General features: G+C 39.8%; 1 protein-coding gene across 1 annotated transcript in view; it reads left to right on the top strand.

The window, feature by feature from the left end:
- Window positions 1–15,197, top strand: part of CERKL (ceramide kinase like) — a 128,909-nt gene that overhangs the window by 81,965 nt on the left and 31,747 nt on the right. The window contains exon 3 of the mRNA XM_018065351.1: window positions 9,480–9,611. Within this exon, the coding sequence (XP_017920840.1) occupies window positions 9,480–9,611 (132 nt within the window). The remainder of the gene's footprint in view (window positions 1–9,479; window positions 9,612–15,197) is intronic.

The raw sequence follows: 15,197 nt of genomic DNA, 5'->3' as shown, positions 1-15,197 counted from the left end.
GCCAGGACTACCATTGATGACTCTCCTAAATACCTTGTTCAGTGAATTTACACCTTATACAATACTGCTTTTGATCACGAAACTCATTCGCATCAAGAAAAGTAAATCAATTGGCTGAACAGTATGGAATTCACTGGTCTTACCACGTTTCCTATTTTATTATATTGTCTTCCACTTGGGAGGCTAAATCTTGTGATAGTAAAGCAGTTTTTCGTTCCATAAACAGAATACATAGGCCTGTGGACCAGTGAGTGAGTGAAGGTAAGTGTCATCTCTCTTCTTCACCTTGTTTCCCAGTGATAGTGTTTTTTGCTTCCAGTCTCTAGGACTTTGAACTCTGCTGATTTAGAGTTTTTAGTTTAGAAGAATACTTCCATAGGGGAAAATGATAATGGTTCAATTGAACTGGACATTGACACTACCTGGTCACATTATTGGACCATATGACTGAACCAGCAAATGAAAAAATAATAATAATGCAGTTGCTTTGCTGGTAAAGGTGATCAGTTCTGATTATCCGGGGAAATAGTGTTATTTCTGCTACTCAATAGGAGGACCACATCTGGAAACCGGCAGGCAACCTGGACTGCCACTTAGGAGCAGGATGAAATGAATAAACACATAGTCCAGGAAAGTAAAAATGGCCAAACTGACTCCAGGAGGTAGAGGAAATGTAAACAGATGAATTACAACCAAAGAAGTAGAAATTTTTTGTTACTTCTAAAAAAAAAAAAACCCAAAACAAAAAAACCCCACCAACTCTGACATTTTCAGATGACTATGTGCCATACCTTTAAGGAATAAGAAACTTCAATATTATTTAAACTATTCTGGAGCACAGGAAAAAAATGAAAACTCCCAGATTTTATTATAGAGCTTGCATGGAATTAATACCAACATGTGACAATGAAGTCCAAAAGAGGAAAAATATAGATTGCTTTTACGTATGAGTGTCAAGAAACCCTTAATAAAATAAGGAGAGATGGCTGTGTTATGAGCATGATAAATATGTGTGCTTAGTTGCTCAGTTGTGTCCGACTCTTTGCGACCCCATGGGCTGTAGCTTGCCAGACTCCTCTGTCCATGGGGATTCTCCAGGCAAGAATACTGGAGTGGGTTTCCATGCCCTCCTCCAGGGGATCCTCCCAACCCAGGGATCAAACCCAGCTCTCCCTCATTACAGGTGGATTCTTTACCATCTGAGCCATATACATCTCATTTTATTTTAAATTAATTTATTTTAATTGAAGGATAATTACTTTACAATATCTTGATGATTTTCACCATGCACCAACATGAATCAGCTATAGCTATACATATGTCCCATCCATCCTGAGCCCTGTCCTACCTCCCTCCCCCTCTTATCCCTCCAGGTTATCACAGAACACTGGCTTTGGGTGCCTGGCATCATATTCACATTGGCTATCTATTTTACATATGGTAATATATGTGTTCCAATGCTATTCACTCAAATCATCCCACCCTCTCCTTCTCCCACAGAGTCCAAAAGTCTGTTCTTTACACCTGTGTCTCCTTTGCTGCCCTGCAGGATCAGTTACCATCTTTCTAAATTCTACGTATATGCGTCAATATACAGTATTTGTCTTTCTGGCTTACTTCACTCTGTATAATTGGCTCTAGTTTCAGCCATCTCGTTAGAACTGATTCAAATGTATTCTTTTTAATGGCTGAGTAATACTCCATTGTGTATGTATACCACAGCTTTCTTATCCATTCATCTGCTGATGGACATCTAGGTTGCATCCATGTCCTGGCTATTATAAACAGTGCTGCAATGAACATTGGGGTACATGTGTCTCTTTAATTCTGGTTTCCTTGGTGTGTATGCCCAGCAGTGGGATTGCTGGGTCATATGGCAGTTCTAGTCCCAGTTTTTAAAGGAATCTCCATGCTGTTCTCCATAGTGGCTGTACCAGTTTGCATTCCCACCAACATTGTAAGAAGGTTCCCTTTTTTCCACACCCTCTCCAGCATTTATTGTTTGTAGGCTTTTTGATGACAGCTCTTCTGACTGGCATGAGATAATACCTCATTGTGGTTTTGATTTGCATTTCTCTGATAATGAGTGTACATCTTATTTTAAAGCCAACATGAAGAAATATGTGAAGGAGTCCCACTGAGCTCTGGAACTAACAAGAGTATTCTTCATCAGCACTGTTAGTCACATTCTTCTGGTGAAACCAACCAATGCAAGTAGAGTAGAGAAAAAATGAATTTGTTTGCCAGTTGGAAAGGGAAAAGTGAAATTACCATCATTTGAATGTGAAATAACTATTAGCTTGAAAAATCAAAGAGAATAAAAGGAAATCTATGATGAACAATGAGAAAATTAAGTGCTAGGTGTAGAAATAAATAGTTTTGATATTTGGTGTTAATATTCGGTAAAGAAATGGGAGTTGGAAACATATTGATGGCAGTAACAAAAAAGATGAAAAACGTAGACTTGTTCAGCATTCATCTGACAAACGTTTAACATGGCACTAAGGGACACAGAAAACTTAAAATGGAAAAGCATACCTTGTTTCTGTAAAGAAAGACTGGATCTCAAAAAGTGTTATTGTCCTTAAGATAATTTATATTTAATATAATCTCAATAAAATGCCAGTAGAATTTTTCATACTAGACAAACTGATTTTAAAGATCATGTGTAAAAATAGACATAGAAATTCTTAAAAATAGTAAAGAGAGACCAGCTGTACCAGCTATTCAGTCGTGTTATGAAACTATGATATTTAAAATGTTACGATACTGACATGAATCAGTATCATAACACTTAGACACTTAGATTACATTCAAACACATCCAGAAACCTAATATATAAAAAAAGTGGCATTTGAAATCTGTGGGAGAAAGATGGATTATGTCATGAATGATGTTGGGAATAGATAGATAGCAATTTGGGAAAAAGTTATGGTCAGCTTTCATAAAATATGAAATTGAGACCATCAACTTATTAGAAAAATAGAGGATATTTTTTTATCACAAAGGGAGTTTTTAAATATGACACAAAACCCAGAAGCTATAAAAGAAGTGATATATTCAAATATAGGCACATAAAAATGAAAACTTTTAACAAAGAAAACAGCATAAATAAAATGAAAATCACTAAATGACACACTGGGGAAAATATTTGTAATCCATCAACAAAAGGTTGATTTTTCTTACTGTATGGAGCACTACTATAATTAACATGTCAAAGAATACAAAGATTCTTTTTAAAGATTGGCTAATGATATAAACTGATAGCTCATGGAAAAATAAAAGCGGCTGTTAAACATTTTCAATGTTTCTCACCCCCCCTCCCTTATAAGAGAAATGTAAATTGAAATTAGAGTGATATGCAGTTTTTTATCCTTCAGATTATCAAAGATCAAAAAAATTGAAAATATGCAGGTTTACAAGGGTGTAAGAAAACAGACTGTCTAAGTTCCTGGTGGTGTAAATTGGTAGTAAAAATAAAAGGTGAACTGAGTACTGTGTGTCATGCACTTTCCTAAGTACTTTATATTCACTTATTTAATCATCACATGTACCTTTTGTGAATGGTACTCTTATTAGCCCCTATTACAGATGAGGAAACTGAAGAACAGAGAAGTTAGACAATAACCCAAAGTCACACAGTTTGGTATATGGAGGAGCCAAGGTTTAAGATCAATTACTTTTACTTTTTTTTTTTGTCACAACTCTGAATTGTTTCTATGGCAACTAATTTGGCAGTATACACTCTCAAGGGTACATATTCTTTGATCTAGTGATTCTCCTTCTAGAGTTTTGATCTGCGGTTTTCCGTAAACAGATGCAAAATGACATTTATTGCAGCATTATTTGCAATAAAGGAAGATTGGAAACAACCTCAATACCTATCCCCAGGGAACTAGTTAATTCAATTGAGGTTCATACGAAGAAAACTAAGAAGCTCTAGATAAACTAAGATGGCACTCTATAGTGGTATGGAATCATCTCCAAAATATTGTAAAAGGAAAAGCAAGGCACCGAATAATAGGTGGGGATGCTGCCATCTATGTAAAAAGTCACTGAACATATACATACATTTTCATATGTGCACAGAATAGATTCTCAGTAGTGCCAGTAGTTGTCTCTCAGGAAGAGAACTGGGTAACTAATGAGATTTTGAATTCACAGAGTACAATGTGTGTGTTTTAATCTGTACAGAAAACTACTGTGTGTGTGGTTCTCCAATACAGAGACATTTGTATTGAGGCCACTTGGTGAAGAGTGTAACCAAGTGCCTTAGACCTGGATTCAGACTCCAACACTGGATGGTTAACTCAGCAGGAAAGAGGCTTTGGAACACCTGTAGCGACTTTACTTCTTCCCTGACTTTGGCTTTGACTGGAGGAAGGACAAAATCCGTAGGGCTCTATGTGCTTGGGGTAAGATTCCTCCCAACACCACTGTGCTCTCCAGTCTTAACTGCTGCACACAGCTTTTATCTTTCACACACGGTATTGCTGCCTGAAGTCCTTCATCAACTAGACTTTCATCCCTCTAAGGCCCTCTCTGGGTACCCACTAGCCTGACACCATCCCCCACTCTCTTCACCTCCAGACACTACTTTATTTTGCCCTGTGGAATGATTCTTCATGAGCAAAATCTTGGAGACAGACCAAGAGAGTTTCCAGCCTAATATGGAAGAGTAACTAATAAATAGATGTAAAGTTACAATGGTATATAATAATCAAGATTGGGAAGTACATTGATTTGTGAGAATAAATGATAAGGGGGAGATGACCTAGCTGAAGTCACCAAGCCAAGGAGGTCATGATAGGCTTTCCTGCTTTCCCCAGAAAGTGATAACTGAGGCAAGATCAAAACAAAAGAAGAGGTTACCTGAGCAAAGTGGCTACGGTGGCAGATGGTGCAGGTGGGCAGCTCGTGGGGAGAGCAGGTGCAAGGGCACTGTGGCAGAAGGCACGTAGGAATTCAAGAAAATGAATGGAATAGGAGGAGGCTTGAGGAAGGAGCGTGGATGGAGAGATGGTTGGGACCTTTGCAGTTATGTCTCTTAAGGACATTAAAAAGTCCTGCTTTATTGGGTAGAAATCTCCATTCTGATTTCTAAATTTTGATATCAAATTGCTACCTAATTCATGTATACTTAGACTTTAGCTTCATAGACATCATATTAAGTTCATCTGAAAGAAAAAGAGAAATGAGAAAATGAATACATGATCTGGTTAAAAAAAAAAAATCAGCTTTGTTGAAATGTATTTAAAAACCCCTTGATTGACCAGAATGCCTAAGGACATTTCTGATTAATTTACTTTTCATTACTATTATTAACTGAGGCTTAAAATAAACCTATTTTGCTTAAATCCTTTTAGAAAGTCTTTAAAAAAAATTTAGCCCCTTTCCTGCCTTAGGTTTGTGTCACAAAGATTGGAAGGGCTGTAGAGCATGTACTTTTATATATTTACATTTAAAGTCTACAAGCCTTGAGCTAGAATGTGCTTATCCTCACAAGCCGAAATGACTGTTTTTCATTTCCATGAATGTTTATTCCTTCACAGTCATGATATAGGAAGAGGGAGGGGGGAAGAAAAGTTGGTTTGTATGACAGCATTTGGGCACTCCCATCTGGTGATTAGACACCTTTCTTACTGGGTCTGTTACTGCCGGAGAAATGAGAGTATTCTAACAAAAATACCAGGTAAGGGGAAATTTAACTAGATCTTAGTCTGGACCGTCTGGAGGTGAGAACAAGTTTCTAGTCCTTGTCACGTTTTAGTAAAAGTGAGCCTTAGATTGATCTGCTTAGCCTTTCCTAAGGACACGAATACTGCCCATGGCAGTTTTGTTTTGACCTGATCCAGAATCACATACCTCATTTTGTTGCTGTCTCTTCAGACTCCTTTAATCTGGAACAGTTCTCCAGCTTTTGTCTTTCATAGTCTTGGCAGCGTTGAGAAGTCTAAGGCAGGTATTTTGAGAATACCCTTCCACTTGGGTTTGAGTGTTTCATCATATCAGGTGCACATTATGCACTCGGGGCAGAAGTCCCACACAGGTTGCGTGTCTTAGTGCTGTGCCTGGCATACATGAGACACGTGTGTCTGTCTGTATCACTCAGAGTGTTGTTAACTTTGCTTGACTGAGGAGGTGTCTGCCAGTTTTCCCTGCTGTAAATATCCTCTTTATCTTCTGTAAATAGAAGGATAGGGAGGGACAGAGTTTAAGAATAAGTAAATATATTGTTCCACAACTGACTGTCATTACTGATGGTTTTAGCATCCATTGCTGATTCTTGCTTAGATCCATCATTATTATAATGGTCAAAAATATTGATTTTCTAACTCTTTAATTTTTCTATATTTATTGTTTTTCTTCTATAAGATGGTTTTTCCTTCTTTCTTTGTGTGTGTATTTAGTGTTGTTGTTTTTAAAGAAACATGGTTCCTGGGTTTTTTTAATTTAAATTTATTTTTTTAATTGAAGGATAATTGCTTTTAAGAATTTTGTTGTTTTCTTTCAGACCTCAACATGAATCAGCTATAGGTATACATATATCCTCTCCCGCTTGAACCTCCTTCCTGTCTTCCTCCCCGCCCCACCTCTCCAGGTTAATACAGAGCCCCTGTTTGAGTTTCCTGAGAGATACAGCAAATTCCTGTTGGCTATCTATTTTACATATGGTAATATGAGTTTCCATGTTTCTCTCTATATACATCTCATCCTCTCCCCGTGTCCATAAGTCTGTTCTCTTATGTCTGTTTCTCCATTGAAAGTGAAAGAAAGTGAAAGTGAAGTCCCTCAGTCGTGTCCGACTCTTTGCGACCCCGTGGACTGTAGCCCACCAGGCTCCTCTGTCCATGGGATTCTCCAGGCAAGAATACTGGAGTGGGGTGCCATTTCCTTCTCCAGGGGAATCTTCCCAACCCAGGGATCAAACCCAGGTCTCCTGCATTGCAGGCAGACGCTTTAACCTCTGAGCCACCAGGGAAGCCCCATTGCTGCCCTGCAAATAAATTCTTCAGTACCATCTTTCTAGATTCTGTATATATGTGTTAGTATACAATCTTTCTCTTTCTCTTTCTGACTTACCTCACTGTATAATAGGCTCTAGGTTCATACACCTCATTAGAACTGACTCAAATATGTTCCTGTTCATGGCTGAGTAATATTCCATTGTGTATATGTACCACAACTTCTTTATCCATTCATCTGTCGATGGACATCTAGGTTGTTTCCATGTTCTAGCTGTTGTAAATTGTGCCCCATAGTATGTATGGTATGTTACTGTCTTTATTCCATTTTATGTTACCCCAGGTTTGGCCAGTGGGAATCCTGAGACACTGAGTCTTTCATCTGAGATTTTTGTACAAATGATATAAAAAATAGATAACAGACGGACAGAGGATAGATAACTTAGGAGTAGGAAGCCTGAGAGGTGAATCTGTTGGTGATCAGGAGAGGCGTCAGTGAAGAAGTGGTGTTTGAAGTGAGCTATGGAAAAGTGGTCGCCTTTCCGCAGGGTTGGGGATGAGGCGGAGTGGAAGGGGAGCCTGAATGGAGGGAGACTGGACAGGCCTGGTGTTCAGCAAGTAATCCAGTGGTCGAGATCATGAAGGGGAAGCTGGGCTGAAACAGAAAGCCCTCTGTGCTCAGTTTGCCTCTAGCATTTTCTGTGCGGGTCTCACGCCATGGTATTTTCTTCCTGGCCCTCCTTTTGCTGTTTGGGGGAAGGGAGAGGATGAGGTGTGAGGCAGGAGGGAACTGCAAGTGGTGGAAAACAGCAGCGTGAGCCCAGAGCCTTACTCAGATGCTACCTTCTCCGGAAGCCCTTTTACAGATCTTTAATAAGACCCTCCTCTCTGCACTCCTAGGTCACTTTGTGCCTCTGTGTTAACAGATCTGTTCTGTCCTGTACCGTTTCTGTTTGTGGATTCGTCTTCCCCCTTTGAAGCATGAGCCACGTATGAATCACCTCCCCTCTTCCCTGTACTCAGTACAAATGCTCAATAAGTATTTCTTGAATCTGTGTGAAAGGAAGGAGAGAGGATAGGTTGGAGCTGGTTGGGGAAGGTTCTGGATGTCATTTTCAGGGGTTCAGGCTTGCTCCTCAGGCAGAGATAGGCCCTGGAGCTTTGAACCAGTGCAGGGCTGCTGGGAGCTAGAAGGTCTGAGGATGCAGTGGAAGGGGGATGCTGCAAGACACCTGTAAGTAGCCGGAGAGAGACGGCCAGGAAGGGCAGAGGCATGGAAGCAAACAGGTATCACCACGCAAATCGGGGCACTCATTTGAATGTAGGAATTGATTGAAAAGAGGGGGGAAAGGAGTTTGAGGTTTCAAGACTGTATAGTTAGCAGATTGGCAGAGACCTCTCAGCAGAATAGGAGCCCACAGCCAATTACAGAAAAACAAGGAGTTCAGCATCGTCCTGTCCGGTCCTCAGCCAAGACTCTCCCTGAATTCAAACAGTGTGATTCGTTGAACATTTTTTATTATATCAATTATGGTAAGAAAATATTGTCTCTGCTGGAGGCCCCAAAACTGACATGAGTGTAATGGGCATTTTTCTTTTGGCTTTTGTAACAGTTTCATTAAAAATGGATGCTAGTAACTGCTTTTCTAACCTTGAAGCATGGCCCAGTGAGAGCAGCTTACCATGAAGGAAATAGTCGTCAGCTTTCCTCTGGCTCCTCTGTCCCCTCTTGCCCCTTCCTAACAACAGAAAATTTGCTTTGCACCTGCTCCAACAGGGCTCTAAGTGATAAGCATCTTGCAAGCCCAGAAAATTGTAGTATCAAATCTCAGCTCCAACTGTGAGGCAGCACCATATCCCCCGATCCCGCTGAGAGACGTTGCTTTTCCAGTTCCCCGGGGAAGAGTTCTTTCCCTCCGGCCCTCTTTCAGGTTTGAACTCTGACCTAAGCCCTCTTTTTAGCTCCCAGCATGCATTGCTCTGGAGCTGGCCCTGACCTAGCCCCGAATCCTCCACTCTGAGCTCACCAGCAGGTCAGCCCTGGGGTCACTGGAATACCCAGTTCCAATAATGAGCATATTTATCCAAGGAGAGGAAATGGGCTTTCCTATTTGTTACAGTCTATTGCTTCCCCCGCCCCCCCACCCAGAAACAGGTGCTTAAGAAACATTGGATATATTCACTATTATTGGTGATTTGGTAAGTATACATAAAAATCATCTAATATTCACAAAGTTGTTTTCATTCACACCTTCCTTCATAGGTTAAAAATGCTTTGTTATAACTCAGGACTTAACTTTAAGAGAGAGATTCCTATTTCATTGCTAGGGAATGTGAAATGTTTGAAAATAATGCTGTATTCAGGAAAGCTCTTGCCAGGATTTCAAATAAAAATAGCGAATACTAATTAAATAGGTGTATCACATTCTAACTGGCTTTAGTGTGTGGTTTAAAGGGAAAGAAAAAAGTGCTGACACAGAGTTTATAATTTCTGTCTTCATATTTTCCTCTTAGGATTTTCAAACAGACCAAAGTCGTTAAAAATACTCCTTAACCCCCAAAGCCACAAAAAGGAAGCTACTCAGGTCTATTATGAAAAGGTTGAACCACTGTTGAAGATTGCGGGAATAAAGACTGATGTAACAAGTAAGTATTTTCAGAACATAATTTTGCCTTTAAAAAAAAAATCATACTTGAGGAAGCAAGATAACCTTGAGTTTGTTCTTGAGTCAAATTTAGGAAACTACTTGTAATATCTAAAGCTTGCTTATGTGCTTTGATAATTTACTGCAGCCAGCTACAGGATTATAATTCAGTTATTTTGTTTCAATTGTATTATTTTTTATTAGAGTATCACTATTGTCTCTTTAGACCTTTTTCAGACTTTAGAAGTTATTAGATGTCATATTTAAGGGGGCTGCACATGTTTTAGTACTTCACTGAGATGCTGGCTATTTGTACATTATCTCTGCAGTTCAGCAGTGATTGATTTTTGCTCACTTAAATGTTAGATGTCTTCCATGAAATCCTTCATTAAGTGGTTTTTGTTCTGACTCTGACCCCTGCTGGTTGGGTCAAAACTCAGCACTTAACAGCTGATTTAGATGAATTTGGAGAAGCCAGCAGCTTGAAATCATTGTCTAAAACAAGAGAGGTGCTTAGGTTTGTGTGCAGGAAAACAGAAATTTGCTAATGCTGAAGTTCATAGAAAGAAGATATAAAATTCTTTCAGCTGTTAAAATTTGGTGACCAAATTCCTTTATTGCTTGGCAGTGATGGTTTAGTCACTAGGTTGTGTCCAACTCTTGTGATCCCATGGACTGTAGCCTGCTAGGCTCCTCATCCATGGGATTCTCCAGGCGAGAATACTGGAGCGGGTTGCCATTTCCTTCTCCAGAGGATCTTCCCAACCCAGGAATCTAACCTGGGTCTCCTGCATTGCAGGCAGATTCTTTACCAACTATGAGCTATGAGGGAAGCCCAAAGATTTCTGTAACCAGAAATTGAACCCCAGCCGCGGCGGTGAAAGCACTGAATCCTAGCCACTAGACCACCAGGGAGCTGCTTTGATTTCTTAGAGACTCTTATTTTTCCCAAGGGGATGAGGTCAGGAGGATTGATGCTGTCGTTAATCATACCCTCAGTTTGGCTGGTTTTACTTTTAGGTAGCCCACTCCCATGTTCTTGCCTGGAGAATCCCAGGGACGGGGGAGCCTGGTGGGCTGCTGTCTTTGGGGTCGCGCAGAGTCGGACACAACTGAAGTGACTTAGCAGCAGCAGCAGCAGTTTCTATTTACACTAAACAGATAATATAAATGTGTGGTGAATTTTAATTGATGAAGAGTGTTGCATAAGCCTACTCAGGATACAAGACTAGAATGCACTTGGAATCTCCTAGTCCCAGTTGTAAGTTCCCGAGGAAGGTGCCCAGAGTGACCTGGCTTTGCTCAGCTACAACCAAAGCAGATGAGCCTCACAATGTAAATAAGGTTTAAAACCTACATCTCATGATTTGATGGATGGGTGTGCCTATGTGCGCTGTGCCCATAGTATTTAGGTATTTCTTTCATTAACCTTGGCTTCATCTTAAATATGGTCCTTTCCATCACTGTAAAATGGTTGCCAATGAATTTGGTTCTTCTTCATTGAAACCTAGTGGGATGGGAAGAGGTGTGCATATGGGAGAGATTCAACATGTTTTAACCCTGAATGAGGATTAAAATTTTTTCTTATTAATTTGACTGTCCTAATGTATTATGTATGCTGTACCGGGAGCACTTTCTTAGGCGGCAAGACCCTTCCTAGGAGATGCAGTGGGACCCCCTTCTCCTAAAGGCTGAGGGCACCTGAAATGAAGTTGGGAAGGCTCCCAACAAGGCGCACAAGAGGAAGTCTGAGTCCAGAGTAAGGACAAATCTTTAGTGCTACAATTGGGGTTTACTGTTTGTGCGTTGATCCCACGGTGCTGCACATTTTTTTATCATGGTGTTGCAATTTAGTTTAGCAAAGATGATTACGTCATCAGGATAAAGATCAGAAAACATGAGGGAGACATTGGAGGAAAGAAAACCAGCCTACGAGGCTTGAACTAAGGTAGAGGAAATGGAAAGAATGTGCTTTCCTTTTTAATAATCGTATTGGAGAGAAAAATATTATGTCTAGAAGCTTTTTCCCCTAAAATTTAAATGTTATCAAATATTATATTTAGTTTGACATAAAATTAGAATATTACATAAATGCAAATTTAGAATTTATTTATGTATTTGTGCAGAATGGCTAATTATTAGCTGCCTAACACACCTGCTGCAGGCAAAATTATAAAATTACATCTTTTGCTTATGAAACCATTTGGGTATGTATATTGGCTTCATATTTATATTTTTAAAATGTTTCCTATTTTATGTGAAAGACACAATAAACATGAGGCTATCTGAAAAATTTTATCCTGCCTATCTCACTGTATAATTTTTTAGTTTGAATAAGGTTGTGTATTTAAAACTACCTTGTATATTGTAAAGTGCTATAGAAACATGGTCATAATGTGGCATATTTTACTTTCATAAATTATGTAATAAGATTCAACTCACACTTTTAAAAAGTATCTTTTATGAAAGAGTAAAACAGTACAAATTTTCTGCATGTCCAGTGTGACCATTGTTTTAATATATGTTCTGTGCACCACTGACTCCAAATGGACTATGAATTATGTGATAAATTCTATATGATGATGAATTCATTAAGAGAGTGCTGTATAACGAGGCATGATGTAAAACTTGTAGCAAGATGTATTCATCATAAGGGCTTCCGAGGTGGCTCAGTGGTAAAGAATCCACCTGCCAATGCGGAAGATGCAGGTTCAGTCCCTGGGTTGGGAAGATCCCCTGGAGGAGGAAATGGCAACCAGCTCCAGTATTCTTGCCTGAAAAATCCCATGGACAGAGGAGCCTAGTGGGCTACAGTCCATAGGGTCACAAAGAGTCAGACATGACTGAACACACACACATGGACCATATGCTCCAGCAATTCCACACTTCTGGGTATTTAGCCAAAGGAAGCAAAAACACTGACTCAAAAGATATCTGTACTCCCATATGCATTACAGCACTATTTCTTTCAAAAAAATTTTATTGGAGTATAATTGCTTTACAATGTAGTGTTAGCTTCTGCTGTACAGCAAGGTGAATCAGCTACATGGGTACATATAACCCCTCTTTTATGGATTTTCTTCTCATTCAGGTCACCACAGAGCTCTGAATAGAGTTCCTTGTGCTCCACAGTGGGTTCTCATTAGTATTTGTTTTATACGTAGAAGTGGATATATGTCAGTCTCCCAGTTTATCGCACTCCCCTTTCTCCCTTGGTGTCCGTACATTTGTTCTCGATATTGTGTGTCTGTTCGTGTTTTACAAGAAGGTTCATCTGTACCATTTTTGTAGATCCCACATATATGCATTAACATACGATATTTATTCTTCTCTTTCTGACTTTCTTCACCCTGTGTGATAGTCTCTAGGCCCATCCACATCTCTTCAAATGGCACAATTTTGTTCTTTTTTATGGATAAATAATATTCCATTGTATATATGTACAACATCTTTATCCATTCCTCTGTTGATGGACATTTAGGTCACTTCCATGTTCTGGCTATTGTAAATAGTGCTGCAGTGACCGCTGGGGCACATGTATCTTTTGGAATTATGGTTTTCTCTGGGTATATGCCCAGGAGTGGGATTGCTGGGTCATATGGTAGTTTTATTGTTAGTTTTCTAAGAAACCTTTGTAGTGTTCTCCATAGTGGCTGTATCAATTTACATTGCTACCCACAATGTTCGAGGGTTCCCTTTTCTCCACACTCTCTCCAGCATTTATTGTTTGTAGATATTTTTATGATGACCAGAGTGAGGTGACACCTCACTGTAGTTTTGATACGCATGGATGGAGGAGCCTGGTGGGCTACAGTCCATGGGGTCGCAAAGAGTTGGACATGACTGAGCGACTTCACTTTCACTTTCTCTAATTAGTGATGCTGAATATCTTTTTATGTGCCTGTTGGCCATCTGTATGTCTTCTTGGAGAAATGTCTGTTTAGGTCTTTTGCCCATTTTTTGACCGAGTTCTTTGTTTTCTGGTATTAAGCTGCATGAGCTGTTTGTATATTTTGGAAATTAATCCCTTGTCACTTGCTTCATTTGCAAATATTTTGTCTCATTCTGATGGTTGTCTTTTCATCTTGTTTATAGTTCTCTTTGCTATGAAAAAGCTTTTAGGTTTAATTAGGTTCCCATTTGTATGTATTTGTTTTTATTTTTCATTACATTTTATTTTCATTACAATAGCCAAGACATGTAATCAGCCTAAGTGTTCATTAATTGATGAATGGATACAGAAAATGTGTGTGTGTGTGTGTGTGTGTGTGTATACACACATACACACGTACATGCCATACCACAGAATACTTTTCAGCCATAGAAAAGAAGGAAATCTTGCCATTTGGGGAAATACAAAAGGACCCTAAGGATACTGTGGTAAGTGAAATAAGTCAAAAGCTGTATGATCCCACTTATATGTGGAATATTTTTAAAAGTTCCCCCAAGCAAACAAATCAGAACATGTAGATACAGAGAACAGATTTCCAGAGGTTTGGTGGTGGGGGAGAAAGGGTTGAGGGGTGTCAAAAGGTACAGACTTCCTGTTTTAAAAAAAAAAGATTCTCACCACATTAATGATAGTATATTCATTTCATTTTGGTTAGTGCTGAAAGTCTAATTCCTTCTAAGTATAGATGGGCATCTTTTGAAATAGTTGAGCTAAAGGAGCATCTCCCCTCTGCTGCTACTTTCAATGCGGTATCTTATCTAATAATCCTATCAGAAGAACTGGAAGAACCTTAAAAAAGAGTTATTTATTCCTAATAACTTGATACATGAATCAAAAAGCAAGAGTGGAAAGCCCGTTCTGGCATATGATACCATTTCTTTCTCTTCCTCTCAAAGCAGAGCAGACTTTAAGAATTACACTATTAAAGGTGTGAGAGGAATTCTGGACATCCTAGGATAACTCATAGAACAGTGAGATTTAACAAGTCAAGGCAGCCGAGAAATTAAACTGGGAAGAACTGTGGAGGCCATCTAGTTCAATTTCTCTCCTATGGTGGAGTGCAGGAGTGCGGCATTCCTAGCGGAAGAAGTGTCACTCCTGGGGCACTCCACAGCCTGGGCCTGGGCATCATGTGGTGGAGTCAGTGCGCGCTGCTGCTGGGCAATACTGATGGGCATTCTCATCTGGAGTTCAGAGTCGCTGTGCCCCTGTACATAATAGCAAAAGGCACGTCCTTTGTCCTCACTTACTAACAGGTGCTCTTTCTTCTGGGCTGCTGTAGTCCAAAGTCACCTAGCACGTTGAATAAGAGTATTAGCTGGACTGCAAACCTACTTGACCCTTTGCCAAATGTCTGTGGGAAATGTAAACTGCAAGAACTTGTGAGCTAATGTTTGCCTCCTTGTGACTTTCCTTGTTGATGTTTATCTCTTGTGCCTGCTAACTTGCTTCAGTTCTGTCCAACTCTTTGCGACCCTGTGGATGTAGCCTGCCAGGCTCCTCTGTCCATGGGGATTCCCTAGGCAAGAATACTGCAGTGGGTTGCCATGCTCTCCTTCAGGGGAATCTTCCCGACCCGAGGATCAAACCCGTGTCTCTTATGTCTCCTGTATTGGCAGGCGGGTTCTTCACCAC

The sequence above is a fragment of the Capra hircus genome, chromosome 2 (assembly GCF_001704415.2).
Source record: "Capra hircus breed San Clemente chromosome 2, ASM170441v1, whole genome shotgun sequence".
Lineage (NCBI taxonomy): Eukaryota > Metazoa > Chordata > Mammalia > Artiodactyla > Bovidae > Capra > Capra hircus.
Note: the sequence above shows the minus strand (reverse complement) of the source record. Positions and strands in the feature narration are given on the sequence as shown.